The sequence below is a fragment of the Chelmon rostratus genome, chromosome 20 (assembly GCF_017976325.1).
Source record: "Chelmon rostratus isolate fCheRos1 chromosome 20, fCheRos1.pri, whole genome shotgun sequence".
NCBI classification, from domain to species: domain Eukaryota; kingdom Metazoa; phylum Chordata; class Actinopteri; order Chaetodontiformes; family Chaetodontidae; genus Chelmon; species Chelmon rostratus.
Window position 1 is genome coordinate 13,055,936 of NC_055677.1, and position 25,070 is coordinate 13,081,005.

The 25,070-nt window shown below is 42.0% G+C and overlaps 5 protein-coding genes across 5 annotated transcripts in view; 4 read left to right on the forward strand and 1 right to left on the reverse strand.

The window, feature by feature from the left end:
• Positions 1–650: 650 nt before the first annotated feature.
• On the forward strand, positions 651–8,098 carry armc3 (armadillo repeat containing 3). Its single transcript, XM_041961820.1, is given in 17 exon segments — positions 651–698; positions 883–1,000; positions 1,410–1,535; positions 1,793–1,861; positions 1,962–2,137; positions 2,296–2,490; positions 2,724–2,907; positions 3,062–3,214; positions 3,299–3,407; positions 4,046–4,295; positions 4,540–4,676; positions 4,968–5,136; positions 5,377–5,471; positions 6,765–6,860; positions 7,122–7,289; positions 7,549–7,711; positions 7,892–8,098. Coding segments are annotated over 17 exon segments (2,463 nt in total).
• An 826-nt stretch (positions 8,099–8,924) lies between these two features.
• msrb2 (methionine sulfoxide reductase B2) lies at positions 8,925–11,138 on the forward strand. Its single transcript, XM_041961838.1, has 5 exons — positions 8,925–9,039; positions 9,590–9,687; positions 10,042–10,118; positions 10,229–10,376; positions 10,590–11,138. The coding sequence occupies exons 1-5, from the start codon at positions 8,925–8,927 to the stop codon at positions 10,719–10,721; spliced, it is 570 nt and encodes a 189-aa protein (XP_041817772.1). The 3' UTR covers positions 10,722–11,138.
• Positions 11,139–12,129: 991 nt separating this feature from the next.
• On the forward strand, positions 12,130–16,464 carry c8g (complement component 8, gamma polypeptide). Its single transcript, XM_041961772.1, has 7 exons — positions 12,130–12,312; positions 13,453–13,598; positions 14,596–14,666; positions 14,765–14,872; positions 14,986–15,090; positions 15,282–15,317; positions 16,445–16,464. The coding sequence occupies exons 1-7, from the start codon at positions 12,130–12,132 to the stop codon at positions 16,462–16,464; spliced, it is 669 nt and encodes a 222-aa protein (XP_041817706.1).
• Positions 16,465–17,862: 1,398 nt separating this feature from the next.
• ptgdsb.1 (prostaglandin D2 synthase b, tandem duplicate 1) lies at positions 17,863–19,445 on the forward strand. The gene is made up of 6 exons (XM_041961534.1): positions 17,863–18,029; positions 18,218–18,357; positions 18,462–18,541; positions 18,631–18,744; positions 18,848–18,949; positions 19,031–19,445. The coding sequence occupies exons 1-6, from the start codon at positions 17,934–17,936 to the stop codon at positions 19,048–19,050; spliced, it is 552 nt and encodes a 183-aa protein (XP_041817468.1). The 5' UTR covers positions 17,863–17,933; the 3' UTR covers positions 19,051–19,445.
• A 3,641-nt stretch (positions 19,446–23,086) lies between these two features.
• The window catches only part of cntnap2a (contactin associated protein 2a), a 314,113-nt gene continuing 312,129 nt past the window's right edge, over positions 23,087–25,070 (reverse strand). Inside the window, exons 25-26 of the mRNA XM_041961168.1 lie at positions 24,101–24,172; positions 23,087–23,648 (exon numbers count right to left, since the gene is read on the reverse strand). Coding sequence (XP_041817102.1) covers positions 23,449–23,648; positions 24,101–24,172 — 272 coding nt within the window. The 3' untranslated portion in view covers positions 23,087–23,448. The remainder of the gene's footprint in view (positions 23,649–24,100; positions 24,173–25,070) is intronic.

Genomic DNA, 25,070 nt, shown 5'->3' on the forward strand with positions numbered 1-25,070 from the left:
GTCTTACAGGTGTCAGGGTTCAGTTTGTTTTGTCGTCTATGCCTACTGTGGTGTGCATAAGACTAATAAAACTGTTTAATTAACTTGCCCACATTTACATATATCTTGCCAAAATATGCATAGCATCCCTCTTGACACTAAACTTTTCCCCATCCACAAATTAGTCAGTAGCGTCTGATACATTTTACCACTCATCTGTCTTGCTAATGCAATAGGCTCCTAACCACAGCTGCTGCAAACAGGTTCAAACCAAAAACTGTTCAAACCCTTAAGCGACCCAACGTGGCAGCCGTTGCCTAGCAACGCGGTGTCAACCTCCTTTTCCAAAACACTGAACTTAGAGTCTGGTTCTTCTGGCCGGCTGTCTAATTATAAATCTTGAACTTGCGCCTTTCTTTGGGAAAAAAAATAGGTACGTCACAGTGAGTATTTGAGATAGTGATCCGTTTGTCTGTTTTGCAAGTGTCATTTGGAAACACTGCTACTGAGAAGCCGGCTAAACTGTCAGGTTAGCTAGCTTTGCAGTTTAGCTAGCATAGCTAACTGCGTTCATTACTGCAGGTCGTAGAGTTCATTGCGTCGAGCAGCTACTGAACGACGATTGATAAAGGACCCATTCAATTAAAGTACCGTTTTCTCTAGGCCGCAGAATGGGAAAGAAAGTGAAGAAAGAGAGTGAAAGTCCCTGCAAGGAAACGGTGAGAGATTCCTGTAATGAAAGCCTTCTCACCTTTACCCTTTGATGAAGCCTATAGCTTACGTGTCTATAAAAGGTTTATATATTTGGCGGACACTGAGATGCTCAAAGCCCGAAAACAGACGTCCTGGGGAAAGACATAAGATCAGTTATAAAGCAATATAATCTCTATTTTCTCTTCACAGTTTCAACCACTACCTGTTGAGAGCAAAACCCCAGCAACAGCAGTGCTGCTGCTGAGCTCTCCAGAGGAGGACATCCTAGTCAAAGCCTGTGATGCAATCCACACATTTGCAGAGAAAGGTACACCATGCTTCCCTCTGCCAACCCTTACACCCTTTTTGTTGTTTTTTGTTTTGAGCATCTCTGCAGCTGAAAAACACAAAATCCTACGTCCTGGCAAGTACTGTGAAATGATCTAATATGTTTCCATTCAACCCTCATAAAGCACTTTTATATATAAGCAGAGCTGGCATGTTTAAAATTCTCAACGTAATTTTGAATCAAAACTTTTTTCATTTGTGTATATAACTATGTTGAGTTCCACCACATTTAAGCTTTAATCCCCGCTTCTGCCATCTCCTGTTATATTAAATCACATTTCAGTGTTTATCTTCACTACTTCACTGATACACACTAAATACCCACAGGCACTCAGGTCTGCTTGGCACCATGCTAAATTTTTCTGTTCACTGTCTCCCCCTGTTGTTAGGAGATGAGAACAAGGCTGCTCTGCTGGCATTTGGGGCATTAGAGCCTCTCTGCCAGCTCATCACACACAACAACAAGCTGGTCAGACGCAACGCCTTCATGGCCTTGGGCATCATGGCCACCAACAGTAAGTCAGACAACTTAAGAAATCAATGCAGACTCGCCATCTCAGTTATGTGTGGCTTACAATACAACCGATGTGACTGGCTGGTAACTTGCAGACCGCATTCCTGACCGTCTATCCGCTTGTCAGGCAATTGACTGTAGAGAGAGTTGTTAACAGGCTACAGAATTCAGTGTTTTGTCAATTTACAGACTGAGCGACTTGCTGATGGGTTGACTCCCTGAGTAACTCAGTGCTTTGTCTCATGTTTTCATTCAAAGGTGATGTAAAGAATCCTCTGAAAAAATTAGATGTCATCCCATCAATCATTGACAAGCTCTCACTTGAAGGTGAGTAATTTTGATCTGGAGATGAACAGACTCAGTACATATTTACTGCATATAAGCAACAATAAAACTTAACAATGCAATTTTCTCTCTCCTATTCAAGAGGATGTAGTTGTGCATGAATTTGCAACACTATGCTTGGCCTCTCTGTCAGTGGATTTCATTTGTAAGGTCCAGATCTTCGACAACAAGGGCCTATCACCTCTAATCCAGCTCCTATCCAGTCCAGACCCCGATGTCAAGAAGAACTCACTTGAGATCATCTTCAACCTGGTTCAGGTGACTCAAAGTTGTCGGCCTAGAGGAGGCTACGTGGCTATGCAGTTATTAGGTTTTTCGTTGTAGATAAGTAGAGGTTACATTCATCAGTATGTTAAAAGCCATTGCCTCAGGATGGGTGAAATTCAAATTGTCTGTTTTGTTCTATATGTATGAAGGATTATCAAAGTCGTGTGGCAGTGCATAAGTTGGGTGGGATCCCTCCACTTCTGGAACTGCTGAAGTCAGACTTCCCTGTCATTCAGCATTTGGCTTTAAAGACGCTGCAGAATGTCACCACTGATAAAGATACTCGCAACACCTTGAGCGAAGAGCAAGGATTTGAGAAGCTCATGGATATCCTCAGTAATGCGGTAGGTGTGTGTGTGTGAGAGAGAGAGAGAGAGAGAGAGAACACATGCTTTGTGGTAGAATATAGAGAGGGTAATAACTGCCAGTATACGCATTTTATTTTTTGCACCATTAGCTGGAAATGGTTCCTTTTAATTTGCACTTGTTCTCATCTCCTAATATCTTTGCTATTCCACTCAAAGTCTGTGTCCTCTACATCCTCTGCCCTCTATTCTATCATTTTATGTTTTTACAGGACTTCAGCGACCTTCATGCTGAGGCCTTACAGGTTGTTGCTAACTGTCTGAGTGACAGCGAAAGTTTCCATCTGATCCACAAGGGTGGAGGAGTGAGAAGGCTGATGGAGTTCGTTCTCACCCCCAACATGCCTGAAGTCCAGTCCAGTGCGGTTAAATGCATTGCCAGGGTTGCTCAGAACTGTAAGCACAGAGGAGGAAAAGATATGATAATTTTCTCTTCACTTTTCAGCTAAGTTTGTCATAGTTGTAAGGGTACTTTCTTTAGCTGTGTGTGTGTTTTCTGTCTTTGTCCCAATGTGTGTGCTTGTACACGGGTGCATGGCTACGTGTGCAGCTGAGAATCACAAAGCGCTCCATGAGCAGAATGTGGAGAAGGTTCTGGTAGAGCTTCTGTCTGTGGCGGACATCAGCGTGAAAACAGCTGCCTGCCAGGCGTTGCCCGCCATGAGCTTCCACCCAGCTAGCAAAGACAGCTTCAGAGGCCTGGGTATGTACGCATTCACACAGCCACCGTAACACCAACGCATCGCCACAATGAAATGTGAATGTGTTGGATGTCTGTGTGTTTCAGGTGGTATCCCCACAGTTGTACACTTGCTGAAAAATGAGAGTTTGGCACTGAGAGAGGCAGCAACCCAGGCCCTCTCTATCCTCACACATAAAAACCAACGCAACGCATTGTGAGTGACATTTTTTTGTTATTCTTCGAGTAAGTTGGGTATTTTGTGTTCTTTTGGATGCAAATTGTCATACCTACAGTTAGTTACTCGAAAATGATCCAAAAAATAAATAATTTCCTGCTCTTTTGAGTGTGTAGGCCACAAAGTATTAATGATTTGTGTAACTTATTGCCAAATGTGTAAAACATTCAGTGATAAGTTTACAGTCTCTAAAACTTAGAAGGAGGTAGTATTATAAGGTTGAGCAGTACGCCTTCCTCTCCTCTATTTCACAGATGGTTTAATGCTTCATCTGTCTTCTCATGGCTGGCCCTTCTCCATTTTATCTCCAACCCTTTTATTCCCCTGACAAATCTTCCCTATACCCATCATTTCTCACTGTCTGACTTCATATTTCAGTATTACTGCCTCCTTCAGTTCTCAGGACCCAACCATTTAACTCCACCTCGCCTGCATCAATCCCTCACTATCCTGACTTTTAATGTTTGTTTTCCCCTGTATGCAGCTTATTTGTGCAAATCACATGTCTCACGCGCATGTTACAGAAATACTCTGTTGTATGCTATGGTGTGAGACTTTATTTATAGCCAGCTAGCTTTGAAGTAAATCCCCCATCCTTCTCCTGCGGTATCTTCCAGCGCAGTGTACGAGGCAGGAGGCCATGAGATCCTTGTCCAGCAGCTCAGTGGAAGCTGTCCGGGGATGGTGGCCAATTCTGCTGCCACACTTGCCAACATGGCAGGACAGGAGGTCATCCGCTGCAGCATCTTGTCACATGGAGCCATGCAGGTTCTGGTGGATCCCTTGAAGTCCACAAATGTCCAGGTGCTGGTCAACACCATGCAGTGCCTGGCAGTGCTGGCCTGTGAAACAGAAGCAAGGGCAGAGGTTGGTGTCAAAATGCTGACTTGTTCTCATGTTTCCCAATGACAGGAATATTATGAAATTTGGAGAAGTGTTTCAGATAAAGGAAGTATCATTTAATTTTACTGATACTGTGCTTATTCCTAACCCACAACAAAATCTATGAAAGACAAATGTTCATTATAAACACTTATTTCATAAAAATTGCACGATAATATTTCATATGATTTTGCTGACTACCTTAAAATTCACTTCCTGTCTTACACAGCTACAAAGTGCTGGAGGCCTTCAACCACTGGTCAATTTGCTGCGCTCCTATCACAAGGAGGTGTTGCATAATGCATGCTGGGCTATCAATGTCTGTGCCAGTGATGAGCCCACCGCTGTGGAGATGTGCAAATTTGGGTAAGACATAGCAATTACAAATAACAATGACATCAGGGCACGAATGGTGAATCATAAAATGTCACTGAAACCAGAGGAGCATTCTTGAGAAGTGTAAAGTGAAAGTGTGTTGTGGTTGGAGTCAACTCAGCGTAGTCTCTTAAATAGCCAGTAGATGACAGTATATGACAGTGTTTTGTGTGGCTACATAATCAAGTGAAGCTTATGATGTGTGTATGTTTGTTAGAGTGTGCATTTTTATGTTTATTACCAATGCCTGAGTATTTGTGTGTGTTTGTATGCTTGTCTCAGAGCTCTGGAAATGCTTCAGGAAATCAACCAATCAGTGAATCGTAGGAGCAGTTTCAGCAAGTTGGCAATGATCAGCCTGCTTAACTCCAACTTATCTGTTAAATACAGCCTGACAGATCATTTGGCGTCAACTGATGTTGTTAGTGATGGCTTCTATGACGCTGGGAAGGTGTGTATATGTGTGTATGCTGTTGACATTTATGTGAAACAGAGGTCTCTCAAAAACATGTAAGCTACGTGGAAATAAAGATACAGAAAACTCTACAGACATTCTAATAATTATTTTACCAACATGATCACAGCAGCGTCTTTCTCTCTTTCGTCTGTCTTTCACAACACGACATTCTATAGCAAAGTATAGTTTAACATTTTGATTTTTAGCATAATGCTATTTTTTTTTCTCTCTTAGGCTCGTGCAGGTCAGAGGACTCTGACTTTAGAGGAGCTGTCCAAGCAGCCTGTCAACCAGCACCGGCCAATCATTGTTGTCAACAAAGCAACAGAGTATGATTTCTTGATTTATTTTAGAAAAGACTTAAAATCCTAAAAAAAAGTAGAACTTAACATTGTTTAGAATTTGTATTTATCATACTTTAACCCTGAAAACTCCCCACCCCCCACAATGATAACTAACTGGGCCTCTTACACTTTAGCAGAGTGGGAAAGTAACAAGAACAATTGCAATTGCACAGATAGCAACAGAACATTAGTTGAGACTTGGCAAGTTTCCTACACTACCAGCCACACCATGTAGTTTGTCAGTATAATTTATTGTGGCAGTTAGATTACTATCACCCTCCCCTTGTCTGCTCCAATCCAGAGCTCCACTTTTTTCCCTTTCTCTTCTCCTTTTCCCTCCCTCTCCCTGTTGCCTTCAGTGTGCCCCGTTAGCGTGGCCTCACAGAGTAAACAATCCCATTTTCTTAAGATGGCAACACACTCAGAGTAAAAGAGCCTTTGTGTTTAGACTGATGGATTTAAATGCACAACCACGAACTAGTGCACATGCATGCACACCCATGAAGATTCAGCTGGAGATGCCTGCACAAAATACACATACATGTTGACTGAGACACACACAAACACGCACGCACAATAAAACAACACACTATATGTATTTAAGGCTGTAAATGCAGCCACACACTAACACTTCCACAAGCTTTCAGCATTTTGATGAACTAACGTTGCCAAGGAGGGAAGTACCCCCTCAGGGTGCCTCAGGTCCACTCCATTGTCCCCCCTTCGTCAACATCTCAGGCATTCTTAAGCAGTGTGTTATGTAATCCAGCCATGGTTTCGTATGACCCAAGTGTAACTTTTTAACTTTACAAAGCAAAATGCTGCTTAAAAGAATGAATTAAAGTTTTCTTCCTCTCCAAAGCAACACCGTGCCTTGTATAATTTGTGTAACTTATATTGTAATTACTTTGACCATGGCTCGGTTTTTGCTCCTGTCTGCAGAATATCTCAGGAACAAGAATGTTCTGTGTAGGCAGACATTTGCTCACTAGGCACATACCTATTTCATCTGAAATATATTATAATAGTACTAGTAATAATGTGTCAGAAACTAAAGTTATAATGCTGTTTGTACTTGTGCTCATGTGTGTGTTTTTTTTTGCTTGTTAAGTGTTACAAGCATTTACTCCTCTCATGGATGCTGGCAAACCATTTCAGAGACAAGAACAATAGGGAAGATAGAAGTAAAGTAACTTTGTGACACAGTTACACATATGGCAACAACTGAAAATATACAAAAGGAACAGGGGAAAAACAGAACAACAGTGCTGTATTCAGTTTTGTTTGATCTGTCTGTGGCAGAGAGACAGTGGATGTGCCAGAAGAGAGACAAGGAAACCCATCAGGAACAGACACCAGCAGCAGGACACCAAGGTGAAACTAGGATTTGTTGGTTTATTTGTTGTAAAGATCAGTGGTAATTTATGAACTAATTAATAATAATAACTAAATAATTAAACACAAAAAGATTCTTTGTCCTAATTGTATGGTGAATCGTAGTTTTATTGAGTCTGATAAATGTGTCTCATTTTGGTATAATTTTAAGCCTAGTCCTATAAAATCACCACTGATATCCCTCCCTATTTTTAATACACTGACTGCAATTTCTCTTTTATTTACTGTCTCCCTGTACAGGAAGAGGAAAGAGGATGAGAAACGAAAAGATGAGATCCGGCCTGAGTCTCCTACAGAGAAACCGTGGAAGATGATGGATGACGTCTCATTGCAGCTTCTAGTGAAAGAGGCCAAAGAATCGGTCCTCCCACTGGGTGATGAACGAGAGCAGGTTGTTGCCTTGGCCAGGTAAGAAATCAGTGTAGCCAGCATGCAGAGATGTCACCACGAATAGAGAAGGAAATCAACTTATATTAAATGAATGGCACTCTTTTTCATTTTTCAAATCTCACACCAACTCACAAAATGTGGCATTTAACAGCATTATACGGATACAGATACATGGCTGACACACAATAGAAACATACCATTGTGAGACTTCAGGATTCAAAGCTAACACTTCGCTAATTTGGAAAGTTCCTGCATTGTAATGGGTTTTGTGTTTAAGGCTGGTGAGTGATGCCATGGGCGGAGCAGTGGAGATGGAGAAGTTGCAAGAATTCCCCTGGGTGCTGCACCTCAGCGAGCTCAAGTTTCAGCTCCAGTCTAATGTTGTCCCAATTGGTTTGATCAGCAGGGGCATCTACTGCCATAGGGCGCTTCTCTTCAAGGTACCACTGACCTGACTCCCTTTGCAGTCTTTACATTTCACCCATATTGTTGACATCCTATTTTAAACCCTTTCTCTTTACCTCTCAAGTTTTCATGTACACTGTCAGCCTCTTCATTCAGTCCGTCTCTTGTTTCCAAATAATCATACCCTGACCTGTCTCCTCTCTGTAACTTTGCAGTGCCTGGTTGATTGCATTGGAATGAGCTGCACACTTGTTCGGGGGGAGTACAATCGGGCTTGGAACGAGGTACTCCTCCTCAATGGGAATCCCTCCAGCAATGGGTGCCCTTCAAAGCCCTGCCACTATATAGTGGACCTTATGCATCAGCCTGGAAGCCTGCTGAGAGCAAATACTCCTGCTGCTGTGCAATACCAGACTATATAGCCCAACACTGTAGTGTAGAAATACTGTAGAATATAATGCTGTGACCAGACCCTATGATGCATTAGATTACTGATTTGTATTGTATGTATATTTGCTGTATGGGCAGACTTTTAAACCATACAGTATTATTCAACTGGTCAGTTGATTTTTGGTGCATGCACATGTCGAAAGGAAAAAAAAAGCTCTTTGTCTATGAATGCAGCCTCCCTAATAAACACACTGATTTAACCATGGCTCTTCACCACAGAGGATTCACAATGTTGCGACTACAGAGAAACACCAGTTGCACAGCAGTCAGTTTCTGTTTGAACTGTTTTTTTTTAGGTGGTCTTTACCGGCTGTTTGTGCCTCAACCAAGGTCAGATAATAGAAAGGAAAATGTATTTTGGATCATGTATTTGCACCAGCAGCACTAAATAAAGTTCCTCTAATATTGATGTCTAATTTCTTAGAGTTCCCATTACACCTTTTAGTTTATAATGTCTTCACTGTACTATGTTGGGACTAGGACTTATAGTTATGTTGTAAAAATTGTGCAGGATCCATTATCAACCAGACCCCAACTCCCAATTCAGATTTCATCCCAGCCTTAAAGCTGCTACACAATTCTGGTGTGGCGCTCTTTGAACATCGCGTGGCAATAAAAAGCCAGGGAAACCACTCCACTTTGACCTATATAACTGTTAGTGTGATTTTTGACCGGGTCACCCAGCAAACAGCCTGCATCAGCCGGGGGAGGACCGGCGCGAACTCGCCGCGGCATGAACGATCCAGACGCAGCGAGCGCACTTGACTTTAAACAAGACCTGACACAGCGGCTGCAAACATGTCCCGTTTCGCAGCTCGTCTCTTCGTAGCCGCTTCTCAACGGGCGACAGCCAGATCCGCGGCGTTACCGAGGACGATCCCGGTCTTCATCCGTCCCCTATCCACATCTCAAGGTACTGGGAGAAGCTTTGCTTTCTTTACTATCACTTTGTTCTTTGGTTGTAGCTACACCATCCAGACCAGTATCAGGGGCTGCAAACTGCCGGTGCACCCTGCTGCAGTGTCCCCACGGTTGTTGGATATTAGGACATGTAAATCTGCTGAGAAGCTGAGAATAAGCAGCAGAAACAGGTTTATTTGTGCACAGAGGACTGTGGCTATAACAGGAGAGGGGGGTTTACCAATACATTTGGGATTATCTGAATTATACAGCTACTTTAGGAGTTATAATTAAGTGATAAGCCTATTTAAGTGTTTTGTCCAGAAATGTTGCACTCTCCTCTGGTACCTTTCTACCTTGAGCACAATAGTTAAATGCTCTCCCGTGATAACAAACTTTCTCCAAAGTCTATAGGGTTTGTGGTCTGACTGTGTGTTTTATTTCAAAAAGGTTTTGGACATCCAGCCATAGCTGATGGTTTTCATTATATATCAGTTGATTGTGTTCTTCATGTATGTTCCATATGCACACCAACACTCGTCTGTGACCTCTGCTCTCTGCAGGCCTGCAGTCTCTCACACGATATGATGAGACTACAGACTGGCAAAAGAAACTGACCCCGGAACAGTATGTAGTCACCAGAGAGAAGGGCACCGAGGTGGTGAGTACTGCTTACTGTGTGCACAGGGATTTGTGTCCAGCGAACGTTATCTCAGTCTACCAGACTGATACATATTGTCTCATAAACATCTGCACAGTTCCAGGTGGACTTTGGTCATCAGCGTATGGTTGACCCGATTAGTTCAGCCTGCCTGACTGCAAACCTTTGGTGTTTTATGAAACAGAAGCTGCTCTCAGCTTGACACGTTACAACTTCTACATGTAACGATAAGAAAAACTGTTTTGTACTGCACTTACAAACTCATGACAATGAATAATATGGAAATCTCTGTAAATTAGTCGTCCTGTATTCTGCTCTTAACGCCGTATATCTGTGTATTTGTGGGTGTTTCAGCCCTTTAGTGGGATCTACCTTAACCATTCAGAAGTGGGGATGTACCACTGTGTCTGCTGTGAGGCTCCACTTTTCAGGTAACTGTATTAAAGGAATATTTCTGCACATATTATTTTTGTTTTATATATTTATTTAGAAATGTATTCATACGTGTTCATTGAGTAAATGTCCCTTCCTCTCCTGATAGTTCAGAGGCTAAGTATGATTCTGGGACAGGCTGGCCGGCATTCAAAGAGGCTCATGGGACATGGGAGCGGGATGAAAGCCACGCCTCCGTTATTCGTCGCCCTGACAACAGCCTGGGTAGCACAGGGACAGAGGTCCTTTGTAAAAATGTGAGTTGTGTTCTGAGCTATGAAGCCAAAGTTCATGTTTGCTTATAGCTGTTCTACTTAATTTAGCTTTATGTACATTTTTTTACGAAACAGTATACTTAGAATTATTTAATGAGCATCTCGCCCCTATATTTTGCATTCAGAATTTCACGCATCACTTTCTTCAAATGCAACCGTCATTTTTGCATTTTTGGTTGTGTGTGTTTGATGCAGTGTGATGCCCACCTGGGTCACGTGTTTGATGACGGACCAGACCCAACAGGTCAGCGGTTCTGTATCAACAGTGTGGCCCTCACGTTTAAACCCAGAGGAAACACCAAACCTGGCAAGCCCGAGGAAAACTGATGAATCACACGGACTTGCCTAAACCAACACACTTCCCGCATGTTTCATTGCAGGCCAGTCCTTTTCAGGAGGCAAAATGAAGGTCCAGAATCAGAGCATTCAGTCCATGGCCGTGACTGATACAGGTCTAGAAGTGAGAGGCTTTGTGTGGCACAAAGTGTTTTAATGTTTGAATTTAAGTGGAAATGGACTTCCTGAAAGACACTGAACTGAGCTCAGTTTCTTGTTCAAAAACTTTGCACTGGAGAGCAGTCTACATGTCTGCTGATCATACATTACATGATTCACACGAACCCAAACTGTAGACCCTCAGCTCCTTCAGTCACATCAATCACTTTTTTTTTTTCATTTTCGAGTTTTTGATGGTAATTCTGTTTTAATGAATGTTAACTGAATGAAGTTTTTTTGGATGTGTAACCTGACACGTTAGTGGGATACATAGTGGCTAACTCATTGATGTTACAAAAAATGAAACATCATTGTGATGTTTGATTTGTCTGCGTGTCTGAAAAATGTCAAAATACACTGGGCCTGCATTAAAAATACCTCTTTTTTCTGAAGAGATTATGAAACACAGGAAGTGGGGACATTGCTGCTTTGTGTGTTTTCCCTGTGGTGTCACATTTCCAGATCAAACTTACTGATTGATTGACTCATGCAAACTTGGCTGATAATTTGTCAATAAATGCACATTTTCTTTGTTCTTTGAATCTACATTTATGTTTTACTGTAGCCTGTCTCCTAGAAATTATGTTTATATAGAACTAATTAGCAACTGCAAACATGTTGGGTCTATTTTAATACAGAAAAATTCAGCATTGACTTGAGATATAAGACTTTTAATAACATTTAAACAAAATCACCATCACTTCCTAACCTTAAACAAAGTGCTGCTGTTGCCTAAACCTAAGCACAGAAAGGGGACTGGATGTGAACCCTGGATTCTGGTGTCACAGTAATGCGCTTTATATGTCTGCCTTCCACTCCCACCTCCTCCCTGCCACTCCACTGTGGTGTAATGCTTCATTTACTCAAAGAAACAATGTCTCTGAGGAGTTTACCATTTTAAAGTCAGTCATTAATGAGAATTTATGGCTGCCCCCTGTAGTTCAGATGCACATACCAAAGCGCTGCAGTATGGCCTCATTTCTGCCGGGAATCCAAGTTAATATTTAACTTAACAGGCCATCCTGTGTTTCACATTGTTTATCTCCTGCTCCCTGTCTGTTTATGCATTTCTTCTGTGCCTGTGTTTGAGGTTGAGTGAAGCCGATTTGGAATAGCAGACCGCAGCTAGAGACAGAGAGGACAGAAACCCCAACACTAAAAGAAGTGGGAAAGATTTTACATCCTCAGGATTCTCGAGCAGAAGAAGACTGTACTTCAGTGTGTTATTGTCAGGGCAGGGATGGCTGCAGTATGGCGTTGCATGTTGGCAGTGGTGGCGGTGATGTGCGTGTGTTTGTGGGGTTCCACTGAGGCTGTAGGGGGGGCAAAGAGTCGGCCGCGACCCCAAAGACGACCTCCGAGGAAGCCAAAGGTTGAGCCTATTGATGCGACCCCACCTGCACAGAACATAGACATACAGCGGGTAAGACTCATGAGGAAGCGGCAGAGTTACAGATCATACACAGCACTGTATGTCTGCTTGGCTTTGTGTATTATCTTTGCATTATGTCTGCACCTTTTTTTCTTTTGCTTTTACTATTTCTAAGTTAAAGAGTTTTTCTATTCATGTTTCTGATTGGTACCTTTAAATCAAGCTACAGAAGCAGACAGGCTCTTCATATATGGTTTAGCACAGAGTGTCCATTTTTAATTTTAATTTAAAATGAATTGTGACAACTCTGGAAAAAGTCTCATGAAAAAGCTACAATGAAAAGAGAGAAAGTCACATTTTGATAAATAGGGAACGACTAGTCCAGGAAGAGGATTGCAGCAGCAGCCTGACAGCACCACAGCCACTGTGCCGTTACTTGACCTTTGCACGCTGACAGTTCGATTAGCTCTCTCACTTGTTTGTACCATAATGTCACAATAACAGAAACAAACAAGATATAATTCATGGAAAACATGACAAAATATCCCAACAAAGCAACCAAGCCAGGAACAACATACAGGAAATGAACTTTGTGGAGCAAAGTTATTTTTTTGCATTTGCCACGCACTGACAAATGCAGCAGGTTTCGGTCCTTATCTAACATATTCTTACATGTGTAAAGATACTAAAACAACTGAGATTTAAATGCTGCTTCAAGAGGCTGACCACTTGCAAACTGACTCATCCTAAAAAGAAAAACGTTAAAGCAAATTGACATGTTTTTCCTAAGGCGTACAAACTCGGTTACGGATGGATTAGTGCGGGGGCTGGAGAAATGCTTGTGTAATTGTGTCAATATGGTTGTTTAGGTAATAAGTTTTAGGTAATAAGTGGGATTTTCTGTGAAATAGAATTAGGATATTAGAGCAGGACATTTGAAACAGATGTTTCCTTTTTCGCTAGCAGAAAGGAGAAAGTTTCAGACGTTACCCTAACTATTCAATTAGGGCTTGTTTACCCTGGCACAGTAGAAAGGGTTTACGGCATCAGGGTCGTCTGATAAGATTAAATGTTTGTCAATCACCAGTGAAAACAAGTCCAAAGCTTTTTTTCCATTTGTTAATATTACGTCAGAGGCTTCTTGCTTATTTTTCCTGTCTCCGCCTGCTTGATCCTGCTTCTATGCTGCAGATGACAGGAATATGGTACCTGCTAAACACCGCCTCCAAATGCTCCTACCTGATTAATCACGGCACCAAGGTGGAGCCGACAGTCCTGAACCTCACACGCTCCTCTGCCTCTGACAAAACACTGTCTGTCAGCACGAAAACGCGACAGTAAGTACCACGGTCTGCAGGTGCGTGTAGCTCGATGGGACTCTTCAGTACCTTGCTTGCCACGCTGACCTCTCGCTCCAAACACGTGTTTGATTTTATGTGTTGTTCCTCAGAAACAGGAACACAGAGTCAGAACAGTTAAATCCATCAGCTTTGCCTCATCATTCTGAAACCTTCTAGGTCATCCTGACCTGGCTTTGGTGAAAAGACAGGGAGTAAACCACAATTTTAAATTGAAAGAGTGTGTGCCTTGTTGTTTTTGAGGGACATTGCGTGACATTTTTCTTGTGAGCTGCACCTCATAAATTTTGTTTTGCCCAAGGACAGAAAAGCTTTTCTTTTCTTTTTTTTTGGTTCTTTCCTCAAAAGACATTAGAAAGCTAGTTCAGTCTGAGACCTGAGGCATGTAATGAAGATTATGAAACGCAGTATTTTTAAAAAGCATCTGATAAACCATCACAGTCTACAATTCTGTTAAGGCCTGGGTTCTAAGCTGGACCCAAAAAGGCAGGAGACGTCAAGGCAGTTAAACAATGTCTTTATTGTCTCACCAGAGACACAGAGAAAGGTGCACAAAATCAAACATGAAAGAAATCTCTGCAGGCTGCAGCTGCTGGAGGCTGGCTTAAGATCCAAGAGAGGTGTGTCGGCGAGGCACCTATCTGAAAAAGCACAAAAGCAAAAATGATCAGAACAGGAAGAACTTTCAGAGAACTTTGACAAAGCCACCTGAAACCTGGCACTACCGAGTGAGACGGAATTATCTGGCAGAGTAGTGGAGGAAGAGCCGGTCTTTAGGGAGAGGTGAACTGGCTGCAGAGTGCCATCAGGTGTGCCCAGCTGCACACAGCCAGAAAGCAGGTCAGCCACACCCCCCAGCCACACAAACAGAAGCAAAACAAAACTTAGACCATAACAAATTCTACATTATTTCTTTAGAGAATTTTTTTTACTGAATGTTTGCTGTCTCACCTGACACAAACTCTTCTCTTTCCAGTAATCACCAGTGTTGGGAGATATTACAGGTGTACGATCTATCACCAACTCCTGGCAAGCTAACACTTAAAGGTCAGTGCCTCTTTTATGTCCTCATTCAACATGATTGATAAATCATAGTGCAATGCAGCATCCCTTTCTCTATCTGTGCTCTCCGTGGCTTCCACCAGGAGCTCGTCCTGAGCTGAACACTGAGATAGTGATCGGGGAGACGGACTATGAGTCCTATGCGATCATGTACTACCAGAAACGTGGCAAGATCACCATGAAACTCTATGGTGGGTTCCTCGTCCACGTGACGTTTGTTTTGGTATCTTACCTCTAAAATAGACTGTATGTTTTTAAAAATGCATATATAAATGTGGTGTTTGGTTTTGTGCTCTGTATGCAGGCAGGTCTGTCGACGATCTGTCCGAGCCGACGTTGACCAAGTTTGAGCAGCTCGCTGAAAAACAAAATTTGGGACTGGCATACCTATTCCCCTTCCCCACCTACAGTACGTCCACCTCCACCTGAGACATAAAATGAACTATGTCAGCAACTGCAATATCAGATATAAGGTGGCATAATACAAAAGAATCTAGCTTGAACAGATCTCCAGGATTTGGTGTATTCGTGCTACAGAGAAAATAAAATGCTACTTCTCTCGGCCGCCTTTAAATAACTGTTAATATTTTGGCCTTGCAGGTCACTGTGGTGCTGTGGACCAGGACCATGTAATCAGTAAGTAATCAAATAACAGGTAGCCAAAATCCTTTGATAGAAAGAAAAAGTGTGATAAGTTGAAGAGTAATATTAGAAACAGGGTCAGTGGAGCTGCTGATAAACCCCCATTACATGTGTACATGTTTAAAATGTCACTTTCCAACAAGAGGGTTTTCTGGAATCCGTAAAAAGCATCAAATGATTTTCAGTTGTTTAGCTGTCAGTGTAGCTTGCAGGCTTAATGTATAGTGTACAGAGTATTTTCACAGGTCATTGCACGCTGCAGTACAGTCAGAACCTTGTTCATGCTCTGCAGCGCTCCAGACTTACAGTATAACATCCTGCTCAGTGCAGCTATGTCGACCAACATTTCAGCTTCGCAGCTGCAGTAATTTTTTGCTGAATGATGAAATATGTAATCTCCTCTGTTAACTATCACAATTACAATTACATGTGTATGTTCTGTCATTACTGTGTGGTAATATTTTGGGTCCAAACTGTAGCAGCAATGCAAATGAGAGAGATTAGAGTACAGTAACTGAATCTGAATGAAATGATTTGATAAAGTCATGGAAGTTACAGATAGACTGTTGCTGTTAACATATATTATGAATGGACAAGCTATTGGCTATTGGATTGTAAAATTGTACTATTTTATTGCTGACTTTATAAAAGCTGTATATATAGGTGTAAACAGTGACTTAAAGGTTTTTAATATTTTGGAGCTCAGGTCAGGGACAGAAGAATGTACAAGACAAGAAAGAGAAAAGGAATCGAGAATTCACAGTTCCCCTTTAGATAATCTTACTATTTTAATGTTTAAACATGATTTTTTTCATTCAAATGCATAACAAGCACATTTACTGTCAGTTTATAAGGGTATTACTTGGGTTGAAGAATTCTTAAAAAATCCCTGCAAGAACACAGCAGACATGGATTTAGTGGAGAAAGAGAGAGAGATTGGTCGAGAGCAGCACTCTAAGGAAAACAATGAACGGCTTCCTTCCCAAACAGTCTTCACACTTGCTGCTGCAGGCTCTGCATGTGTTGGATTCAACTTATGGAACAATCTGTGATTTGAACTTTGTCAAAATGTTATCCAACTCCACTGCCTGTATAAAACAGCATCACTCTTTGTTATACAGATTGTGTCCCCACATGCTGAAGAGGCGGAGCTGTGCAGAAGACACATCCAGCCCTGCAGTGTTCCGCTGTCACGCAAACATCTCAATATTGTATTATTTAAAAATGTATCTGTCAACTTTACATGCCACCAGTTACAGATAAATAAAACAAAATGGAGCACAACAAGATAATCTGAAATGTTTTGAGTTTTATCTGCAAGCAGCTGATTCTGTGGTGAGATGCCATGCAATTAATTATCATGTTCACTTCATCCTATCTTTTCAGTCTGAGATTTAACATTCAGGGTGCATGTCTGTGTGCATGCATTCTTTCTGGGTGTGTGCGTGAGGACACAAAAATAGGGGTGTGGGGGCTGGGGGTGGAGTTAATGTAGCCCAGATGTAGAGCCCTTAAGGAGTTGGGAGAGTTTAGTTATAAAACTAGGCTACCAAATGTGCTTTTCAACACTGCCCCAAGCTCCACCCAGCACCTCTGTGTGTGTGTGTGTGTGTGTGTGTGTGTGTGTTTGTTACATAACCAGCTGACTGCAAGTCGGTGCCTGTCTTGTCTCGTAACAAAGGGACCTCTGATAAGTCCATCAATACATGTCTGCAAATGAACAATTCACAGCCGATCAGCACATTGCGCACTTACTCAATGTAAATGAGACAAATTCTTCGACACAGGGGTTGTTTTAGGGGGTATTATTTATCATATATAGCAGAGATTTCTGCAGCATTTAGCATAATGCAAGATGACACAGTTCATCCACCTCTCCTTCTTACTGTGTTGTTACAAAACTGAAAAGAGTGAAAGGCATCTCTGTTGAACTCCTTATGAAAGTTTTATGAAACTATTAACACTCAGTGAACCACAAGGAACAATCCAGTCAGTGCATTCAACACTGGCAGAGCTTTTTATGAGAAATAGGGAACTTTTTTCACTGTGCCGCTCTTTAATATCATTGCATCAACACCGCTGGCAATGCGGTTCGCTTCAAGAGAATCTATATTCACAACAAACTCTAATTCTTATCTTAAATAAGTGCGGTTTATTGGCTCTAGATGTATGCTGCTGAATCTCAGCAAGAAGTGCCTCTAATCTTTTCTTTCTTGTTGTGTATGTGGTGTGTCTTTTTGGATCTTTCTCACATGCCATATGGTGAAGAAATTTACACTGTTACCAAACAGCTGTTAATAGTCCAGGCATGCAAGGGAGGGCAGAGGTGTTATAAGAACCCTATTATATACCAACTCTCCCTTTTCTTCTCTCCTCACCTCCCCCCTTCTCCATCCACACGTGCCACTTGTGTAACGGCAGTGATTTGCATGGCAGTGGGTGAGGTTAAAAGAGTTTTTGTAATGCAGAAGCTAGCAGGGGGAGGGAGGGAAGAGTGAGAAGGAGGAGCAGGACTCTGCAGGATATAAGGAGCCCCCGGTTGCCTTTCCCCTTACCTCGTCCTGATACTCTACTCACCGCTGGAGAAGCCCAGAACTCTACAGAGACACCATGAGGAGCACACTGCTGAAGATGCTGGCCGCACTGATGTGCACGCTGGCTTCCTGCACTGATGTCATGCCTGTAAAAGACTTCGACCTACAGAGGGTAAGAGAGACGCAGAGGTATTACCACTGCAGGAGTTTTAGCATATGTGGTTGGATGATTTGTTTACTGCAATCACTTCATGGAACAAACTTTAGTTTTAAGAATGAGGAAGATAGGAGTGTTGTCATGCATGTGTGGCTGTTCAGAATCTCTAACTGTTCATTCCCCACCTTCTTTCTTTCTTTTAGATGGCAGGCAAGTGGTACCTTGTTGGCTTTGCCACTAACGCTCAGTGGTTCGTGAACCACAAGGCAGGGATGAAGATGGGCACTGCCATGTTAGCACCAACTGCTGGAGAGGACCTGGACATCTCCTATGCCAACCTGAAGTGAGTGATTAATATGCAATTATACTTAAAAAAAAAAAATCAACGTATCCTGGTGATTCTCCTGTACAACAAATGATAACTAAACTGATCCGGTTCTCTTTTAGTGCTGACGGTACCTGCTGGAGAATGACTCACCTCGCAAGGAAAACTGACACCCCTGGACGCTTCACCTTCCACAGCCAGGGTGAGCAGAGCACACGCAAACACAAACACACAAAGGGACACAAACGCACAGACTCAACAGCCTGACCTGTCCATTTCTGCTTTCCCCAGTTTGGAACAATGACAACGACATGCGCATTGTTGATGTTGTGTATGATGACTACGCCGTGGTCCACACTATCAAGACAAAGGAGGGTGTGTCTGAGGTCCTCAACAAGCTTTACAGTAAGTCATTCATCAGTCATGCCACAGCAGCCAGTGCATTGTGTGTTGAAATGGTGGATTCAGGATTTGGTGAAAGTTAAAGCAACCCATTCTGCGTTTGCAGGTCGCACTCCACAGGCAAGTGCCACCCTGCAGGAGAAGTTCACCCAGTTCTCCATTCAGACTGGCATAGATGCTGAGAACGCTGTCATCTTGCCCAAGAATGGTATGTCACTGAGTCATATCAACTGTTTCTGAAACCGGTTCAGAGCTTTGCTCACTGGCCTCCCCATGTGTGTTGTTGCAGCTGAGTGTCCCGAAAACTGAAGAGTCCCCCGCCACCCTTCATCCCTCGCTCCCTGAAGTCCCAGGCTTTCATCTCAGTAGAGTCTTGTTTTCTCGCATTCACTGAGACGTTTACAGCATCACAACGTTGCACCTGAGACAACGACACCCAAGCATTTTACTCCAACCCCTGCTGTGCACCAAAAACCAACCCTGATCCTAATTCAGACCTCATTCTCTCCAACCTGCGCATTAACTGTGGCATCAGACCGGAACGACGAAGGGCTGACAGTGAGACAAACGGGAAGAATTCATGAGACTGTGAAAGCTGCCGGTTTACTTTTTGTATAAGCGCGTCTTTGTTTGGTAACTGTTGATTTTCTTTTGTAGTGTTTTATCTTTTGTTGAAATAAACCAATAAACAGAAAAAATACGTGCTTCAGTGTTCAGAATGATTCCTTCTTGGTATAAGAACATCTACAAGACAGATCAATACAATACAATCACAACCACAACAACAACAATAATAATTGTAAGAAAACAATGACGAGAGTTTAAAAATGTCTTTGTTCTACTCTGGAAATAAGAAGATAGTGTCGGCTTCTTTTAGACTGGTCTTATCAAGTTACAGTCAATAGTATTAAATGGGTATTCATTAGACTTTACCTGTTTCCAGGTCTGGTAGAGGCTACTTCTGCTCAGGCAATGTAAAGGCAGTTATATAAAGCCTTTTGTGGCTCCTGAGGCAGCTTCTTAAAGTCACGTCGTTTGACTACAAGTTTGAAAATGAATAAAATGTGTGTGTGAGGAGTTACCGGGCCTCTGTAGCCCGCCCACCATCTCTGCCTGAGGTTAGCAGCTCGAGGCTACATTAGCATTAGTCGCTAGTAGCATGAAACTCGGCCAGTCTGTCGGGGATAGAGTGGCATTATGGGTAATGTAGGCCCCACAAGGACCACGAAGTAGATGGCGAAACTTTGAAATGTGATTGTAAGCACGTGTCACCCGCTCTTTAAGGTTATTGGAGTGGATTAACTAATTTATGTGACTAACGTATAATAAAGAAATCAATTAGCGTATTGAACGTAGCAGAGCACGTAGCAACAGTTGTTTGCTATGCTCTTTTCATATATAGGCTTTAAGCTTGTAACATTTGATTGTTTTTAGTATCATGATAAGTGTTTTGTCTTTCCTCTCATATCTATTGTGTTGGTGACAGTAGTGATCAGTTGCATACATGTACCCTTTACAGGGATACATAAAGTCGTTTGAATTGCACTGAAGTTTTCCTTCAGCATGCCTAAGAGAAGCTGCACGACCCCACCACAAGGGGGCAGCCTATCACCACAGAGAGACCTTCACATTACATTGTACTGTCCAGCATCAGTCAATGACAATATCTTTAGATGGCAACAGCAAAGTACAAGGTTAAGGTCTGAAAACACAAAGTGAGCTGTTGATATAACTTAAACTTGTTTTTTTTAATTAAAAAAACAAGCTGCTCTCAACAGGCTTATAAGAGAAAGAGATAGATGTGATAAATGGAGCAAGGACTGACATTTAACTCAGTATAAATAAAATTGCTTTATAAAGTGACTCATGAGAGAATAAATATAGTTGTGATTCATTCCCTCTGACTCAGTGTCCCTCCTTCTCTCACGTCACCCTCTTTACCTTCTCTTCTTCTAGATTTCAGGCCTGCAAACTAGGCCTGCTTCATAAAAATAGTGACAGTTGTGTGAATAGGGCTGACCTTGGCTTTTTGACCCACTGCTTTAAGTGTGTTGCTGCTGTTGTGATCTGTCTGCCCAGGTGGAGCGTGGACCCCCCCCCCCCCCACACACACACACACAAATAAAAAAAAACTGTACATCTACACAATCACGGAGTGCCTATTTTTCAAAATAGGACTTGTTTTTGACTCATCCTTCAAAATAAATGATTTACGGCATCTCATCATTTCTTAATTATCCTTTTTATCATGGCATTCTCACTTAATTAAATTGTAAACGTAGCTGTGAGCCACAAGTCAGGCTCAAGGGCCTGATGTCATGATTATTACATGGTATAAGGCTCAAGATGTCCTTCATAATGTGTGCTGTCTGAAGACAAGCCAACATGAAAGTGATGTACAGAAAAAGACTGACATTAAAGATCAAACACTCTTTATTGAACTTAACAGAACTGAAAGCAAAACATATGGGTTATGACGGTTTTGTCTGTTGGAGCTGATAATCCGTCACCATCGTCGTTATGTTCAAACCACATATCAAGTGTGCCTGTTTATGTATAGTCTGAGTAATATAGTTAAAAAAAGGAAAGTCACTTGTTTGCCTTCATGGATGCGATGTGTGGGCAGAGAAAGTCTTCTTTGAGGCCGCAGTAGAAGGCAGGCTGAGAACACCAGCTGTCCTCATGTCTCTGATAACGTGATCTGCAGTTAGCACTCGACCATGAGGCGACGAGGACGTACAAAATCATTCATGTAACAGGGTGACATGGCAGCAGTTTCACCAAACAGACACGCAAAAAGCAAGTTCACAACGAAATAACAAAATTGGCAGCTGGTTTCAACTGGAACACGTTGTTCTGTAAATGCTACGGTAAAGGTAAACATATCCAACAGGAAAAACAACATGGTTAGAAAATATACATCTTTTGAAAGCATGTTGGACAACAGTGGCACTGCCGAGTGAAGCGCAATTCAGTGTTGACAAAGCAGCAGCCTCCTCATTCTGTTGCTCTTGTAATTGATCGAACAACCTTGACTCATGCTCTATCAAACATGCATGTTCGCGTGTGTATATGCGTCGCAGAGCGTAGGTGTAGACCTGTTGCTGTATGGCGAGCAGCTCTCCTATGCATCAGTGCAGCAGCTCCTGCTGCATAGGAACCTACACAGCTATGCTTGAAAAAGTCAGACTTATTTTAGGATTTGAAAGAAATTTGCTGGATTTTTTTTTTTGACCCGAGCATTCTGAGTTCAATTGTGGCTAAGATTCATGGGTAATTAAATATAGCACCACATAAATCAGGAAACACAAAAACACCTGAAAACTCTGATTAATGAGAATTCACGCAGCAGCAGTAAAGTTTTTGTAGTAAGTTTGTGCTAAGTAGTTCAGGCAAGGCGACATGGCTCAACACCTTGAAGGCACAACGGATTAGTAAGCCAATTATCATCTTAACCTCTTCCAGATCTTAAACAAATATTAGGTGTTTTCTTTGTTTTGTTTTATGCTGCTTCGCCCAGTTAATGCATGGAGTTCATGGAGTGCATCAAACAAATCATCTTTTCTGGCACTCGTTCTGTCCGATATAACAAATCATATTCATCTGACCTACACATAATACGCACCAGTGCATGCACACACTAAACCCACAGCCCAACGTCAGTGTACGATGTAAAAATACAGAGAAAGGTCCTCAAATCATAGTCAAACATTTAACGCAAATATCTGAGCTGATCGGTAACATGGCGTAAGACTCAAGTGTTTGGCAAAGAAACAAACCGACTACTCAAGTCTGAATGAGTAAAGGCTGACGGTTTCACCCATTCCAAATGAAAAGAAAGCTGCCGTGCCGAGTTAAACCAACATGGAGTGTCATGATTTCCCATCATGCTCCGAGAAAGCCCTCTCTGCACCTCCTCAGAAAGGAATGTCCCATACAATCGAATGTCAGAAGATTTCAACATAAAACTCTATATTTCATACATATATATAATGCAATGGACAGACGTATGATATCATTGTAATATAGATCTGGAACTTCTCATAACTGTACGTATTGGAATCTGAATAAATCTTTGACAAAAAGAAAAAAACAATCAAAATATTGTATTTACAAAGTGACTTTTGGCATCCATATTCAACTCTATATTACCACAATATAGGTGGCATGTCATATGACAGATATGAGTGCTGACAGACTGGTGCAACTGCAGCCTGATTAAAAAAAAAAAAAGGGGTTTGGCATGTTGATTTGATCGATTTTGATATAAGATTTTTGTTAAAAAATAAAATCAAAATGCAACAAAGACTGGCAATAAATCTGTGCTATCACACGACCCGGTAAGTACAATTATTTGTCATATACAGTATTCAAAGGACTCCTGAAAACTCCCAAGCACAATACAAAGAAGGACAAGCCGGTTAGTATATACATGTACAGTCTGTTACAGCTGTGCACCGCTGCATAACTGTCCCTCTTCTCTCTCTAATACTCTGGATATATATATAAAAAAAACAAAACAAACAAACAAACAAAAAGATTTCTGTACATGTCTCCCCGCGTCCCTGCCCTCTCTGGGAGATTGTTGTCCTATTGAATGGCCTTTCCTTCATCTCCCCCGTGATTGGCCAATTGAACCTGCTCCATCTCTGTGGGAACTGGCGGTCTGACGAATCACTTCCTCCCTCAAAGTCCCGTCATTGGGCGTTAAATGAACCACTCCTTCTTTGATTCGTCGATGGTTTCTGGGTTGTCGGTTCCAATGATGGCCGTGTCCGCTGACTCCCCGGGCGCCTCTCCGCTGCCCTTGGCCTCGTTGGTGTGGTAGGTGCCTTTATGACGGAACATGTAGCGGATCAGGAACACCAGAGTGCATAAGATGGTGAAGATCACCACCGCAATGATACCTGCAGAGGACGCACACATCATATACACAAAAAACAAGCGTTATTGTGTATTTTCAACCACTGCTACTACTTTGCTTCCACCAGCTCTGGAGCAAGGTTTCAGTGCAGAGCTGAAGCAATGATTCAATTAACAGAAAATGCATCTGATTAATTGTTTCCCCGTTTCCAGCTCCTCAAATCTGTTGCTTTTCTTTGCCATATATGACAGTAAACTGAATATTTTTTGTGTTAATTTGAATATTTGAGTATGTCACCTTAGAATACAAAAAAAATACAAATACAAAATATAATGAATTGATTAATCAAGAAAACCATGTACATCTTACTCTGCTTTTCAACACAACACTAACCAGCAATGTGGGCCAAATTAATTGTGATTTGTGTTGTTTTTGAGCATGTTACATAAATTCACCTCCCTGCACTTCAAATTCAAATATATTATGAGCCTTTACCTCCAATGATGGCTGAGTCTCTGTTGACTCCATCAGGAATCACCCTCTCCTCATTGAAGGGGAACTCTGCATCTGAATACAGCGAGAAGAGAAACGCATTCAAACCATACACTCACATAAATAGACTGAAGGAATGTCTAAGACATTTTATGTTCATTCTAGTAATATACTAGAATATTTAAGCACATACGAAAATACCAAACCGGTAGATAAATTGCATTTCAAGGTCAGGAAAATGTCTCAGTCTGGCTCGCAGCAAAAACAGAACCTTTGGTCTTTTTTCAGCAGTAAAATGTCACACGGAATAATTTCATGCAGAACTGATGCTGAATTATAACCACAAAGTTTTGCTTTTCAACACAAACCTAGAGTGCATAATGTACAGCACTACCAGAGGAGGACAGACATTGCTTGGTTTCTTCTATACTGGCTCCAGTTTCACTGCAGACATACATCAGACAGCCAACTGGATGGATACACCAGTTCTAAGCACCCTGAGGGGACGGCAAGTATTTATTGCATTGCTGTACTGTTTGAAGTATTTCATTAAAAATCCATGACAGGTGAAGAGGCTGATAACCGCTTCTGCCTGTCTGCTATAATTCTCTGTCAACAGCAATCATGTAATTGTTCTGATTCTCCCTGAATTTGTAGATGAGCAGCGAAAATGAGAGAAATAAGCAGAGGAGGTGGTGGGTGAAAAGGACAACAAGATGCCCAGTAATCGCTTTTAATTTGTCTATTTTGTCTTAACACATACAAGCATAAGTGTAAAAGCATGAGCAGAGCTGCAGACATGCCTCATCAAACCTCACAGCACACAACAGCCCGCATACACGCACGCACTCCCACAAGCGGCTTCACCCTGGAATGAGCTGTCGGCTATATCTGCTGCTGACTGCATCGTTTTTCAGAGAAGTAAAGAGGGTGAGTAAGGAGGAGAGGAGGAGGCTGAGAAGAGAAAAGGGGC

Coding starts and splice junctions, on each gene's coding strand:
- msrb2 (XM_041961838.1), top strand. CDS start 8,925: ATGTCCCGTTTCGCAGCTCGTCTCTTCGTAGCCGCTTCTCAACGGGCG. Junction 9,040..9,589: donor TCCCCTATCCACATCTCAAG/GTACTGGGAGAA, acceptor TGCTCTCTGCAG/GCCTGCAGTCTCTCACACGA. Junction 10,377..10,589: donor CAGAGGTCCTTTGTAAAAAT/GTGAGTTGTGTT, acceptor TGTTTGATGCAG/TGTGATGCCCACCTGGGTCA.
- c8g (XM_041961772.1), top strand. CDS start 12,130: ATGGCTGCAGTATGGCGTTGCATGTTGGCAGTGGTGGCGGTGATGTGC. Junction 12,313..13,452: donor AGAACATAGACATACAGCGG/GTAAGACTCATG, acceptor TCTATGCTGCAG/ATGACAGGAATATGGTACCT. Junction 15,091..15,281: donor ATTCCCCTTCCCCACCTACA/GTACGTCCACCT, acceptor TTGGCCTTGCAG/GTCACTGTGGTGCTGTGGAC.
- ptgdsb.1 (XM_041961534.1), top strand. CDS start 17,934: ATGAGGAGCACACTGCTGAAGATGCTGGCCGCACTGATGTGCACGCTG. Junction 18,358..18,461: donor ATCTCCTATGCCAACCTGAA/GTGAGTGATTAA, acceptor GTTCTCTTTTAG/TGCTGACGGTACCTGCTGGA. Junction 18,950..19,030: donor TGTCATCTTGCCCAAGAATG/GTATGTCACTGA, acceptor GTGTTGTTGCAG/CTGAGTGTCCCGAAAACTGA.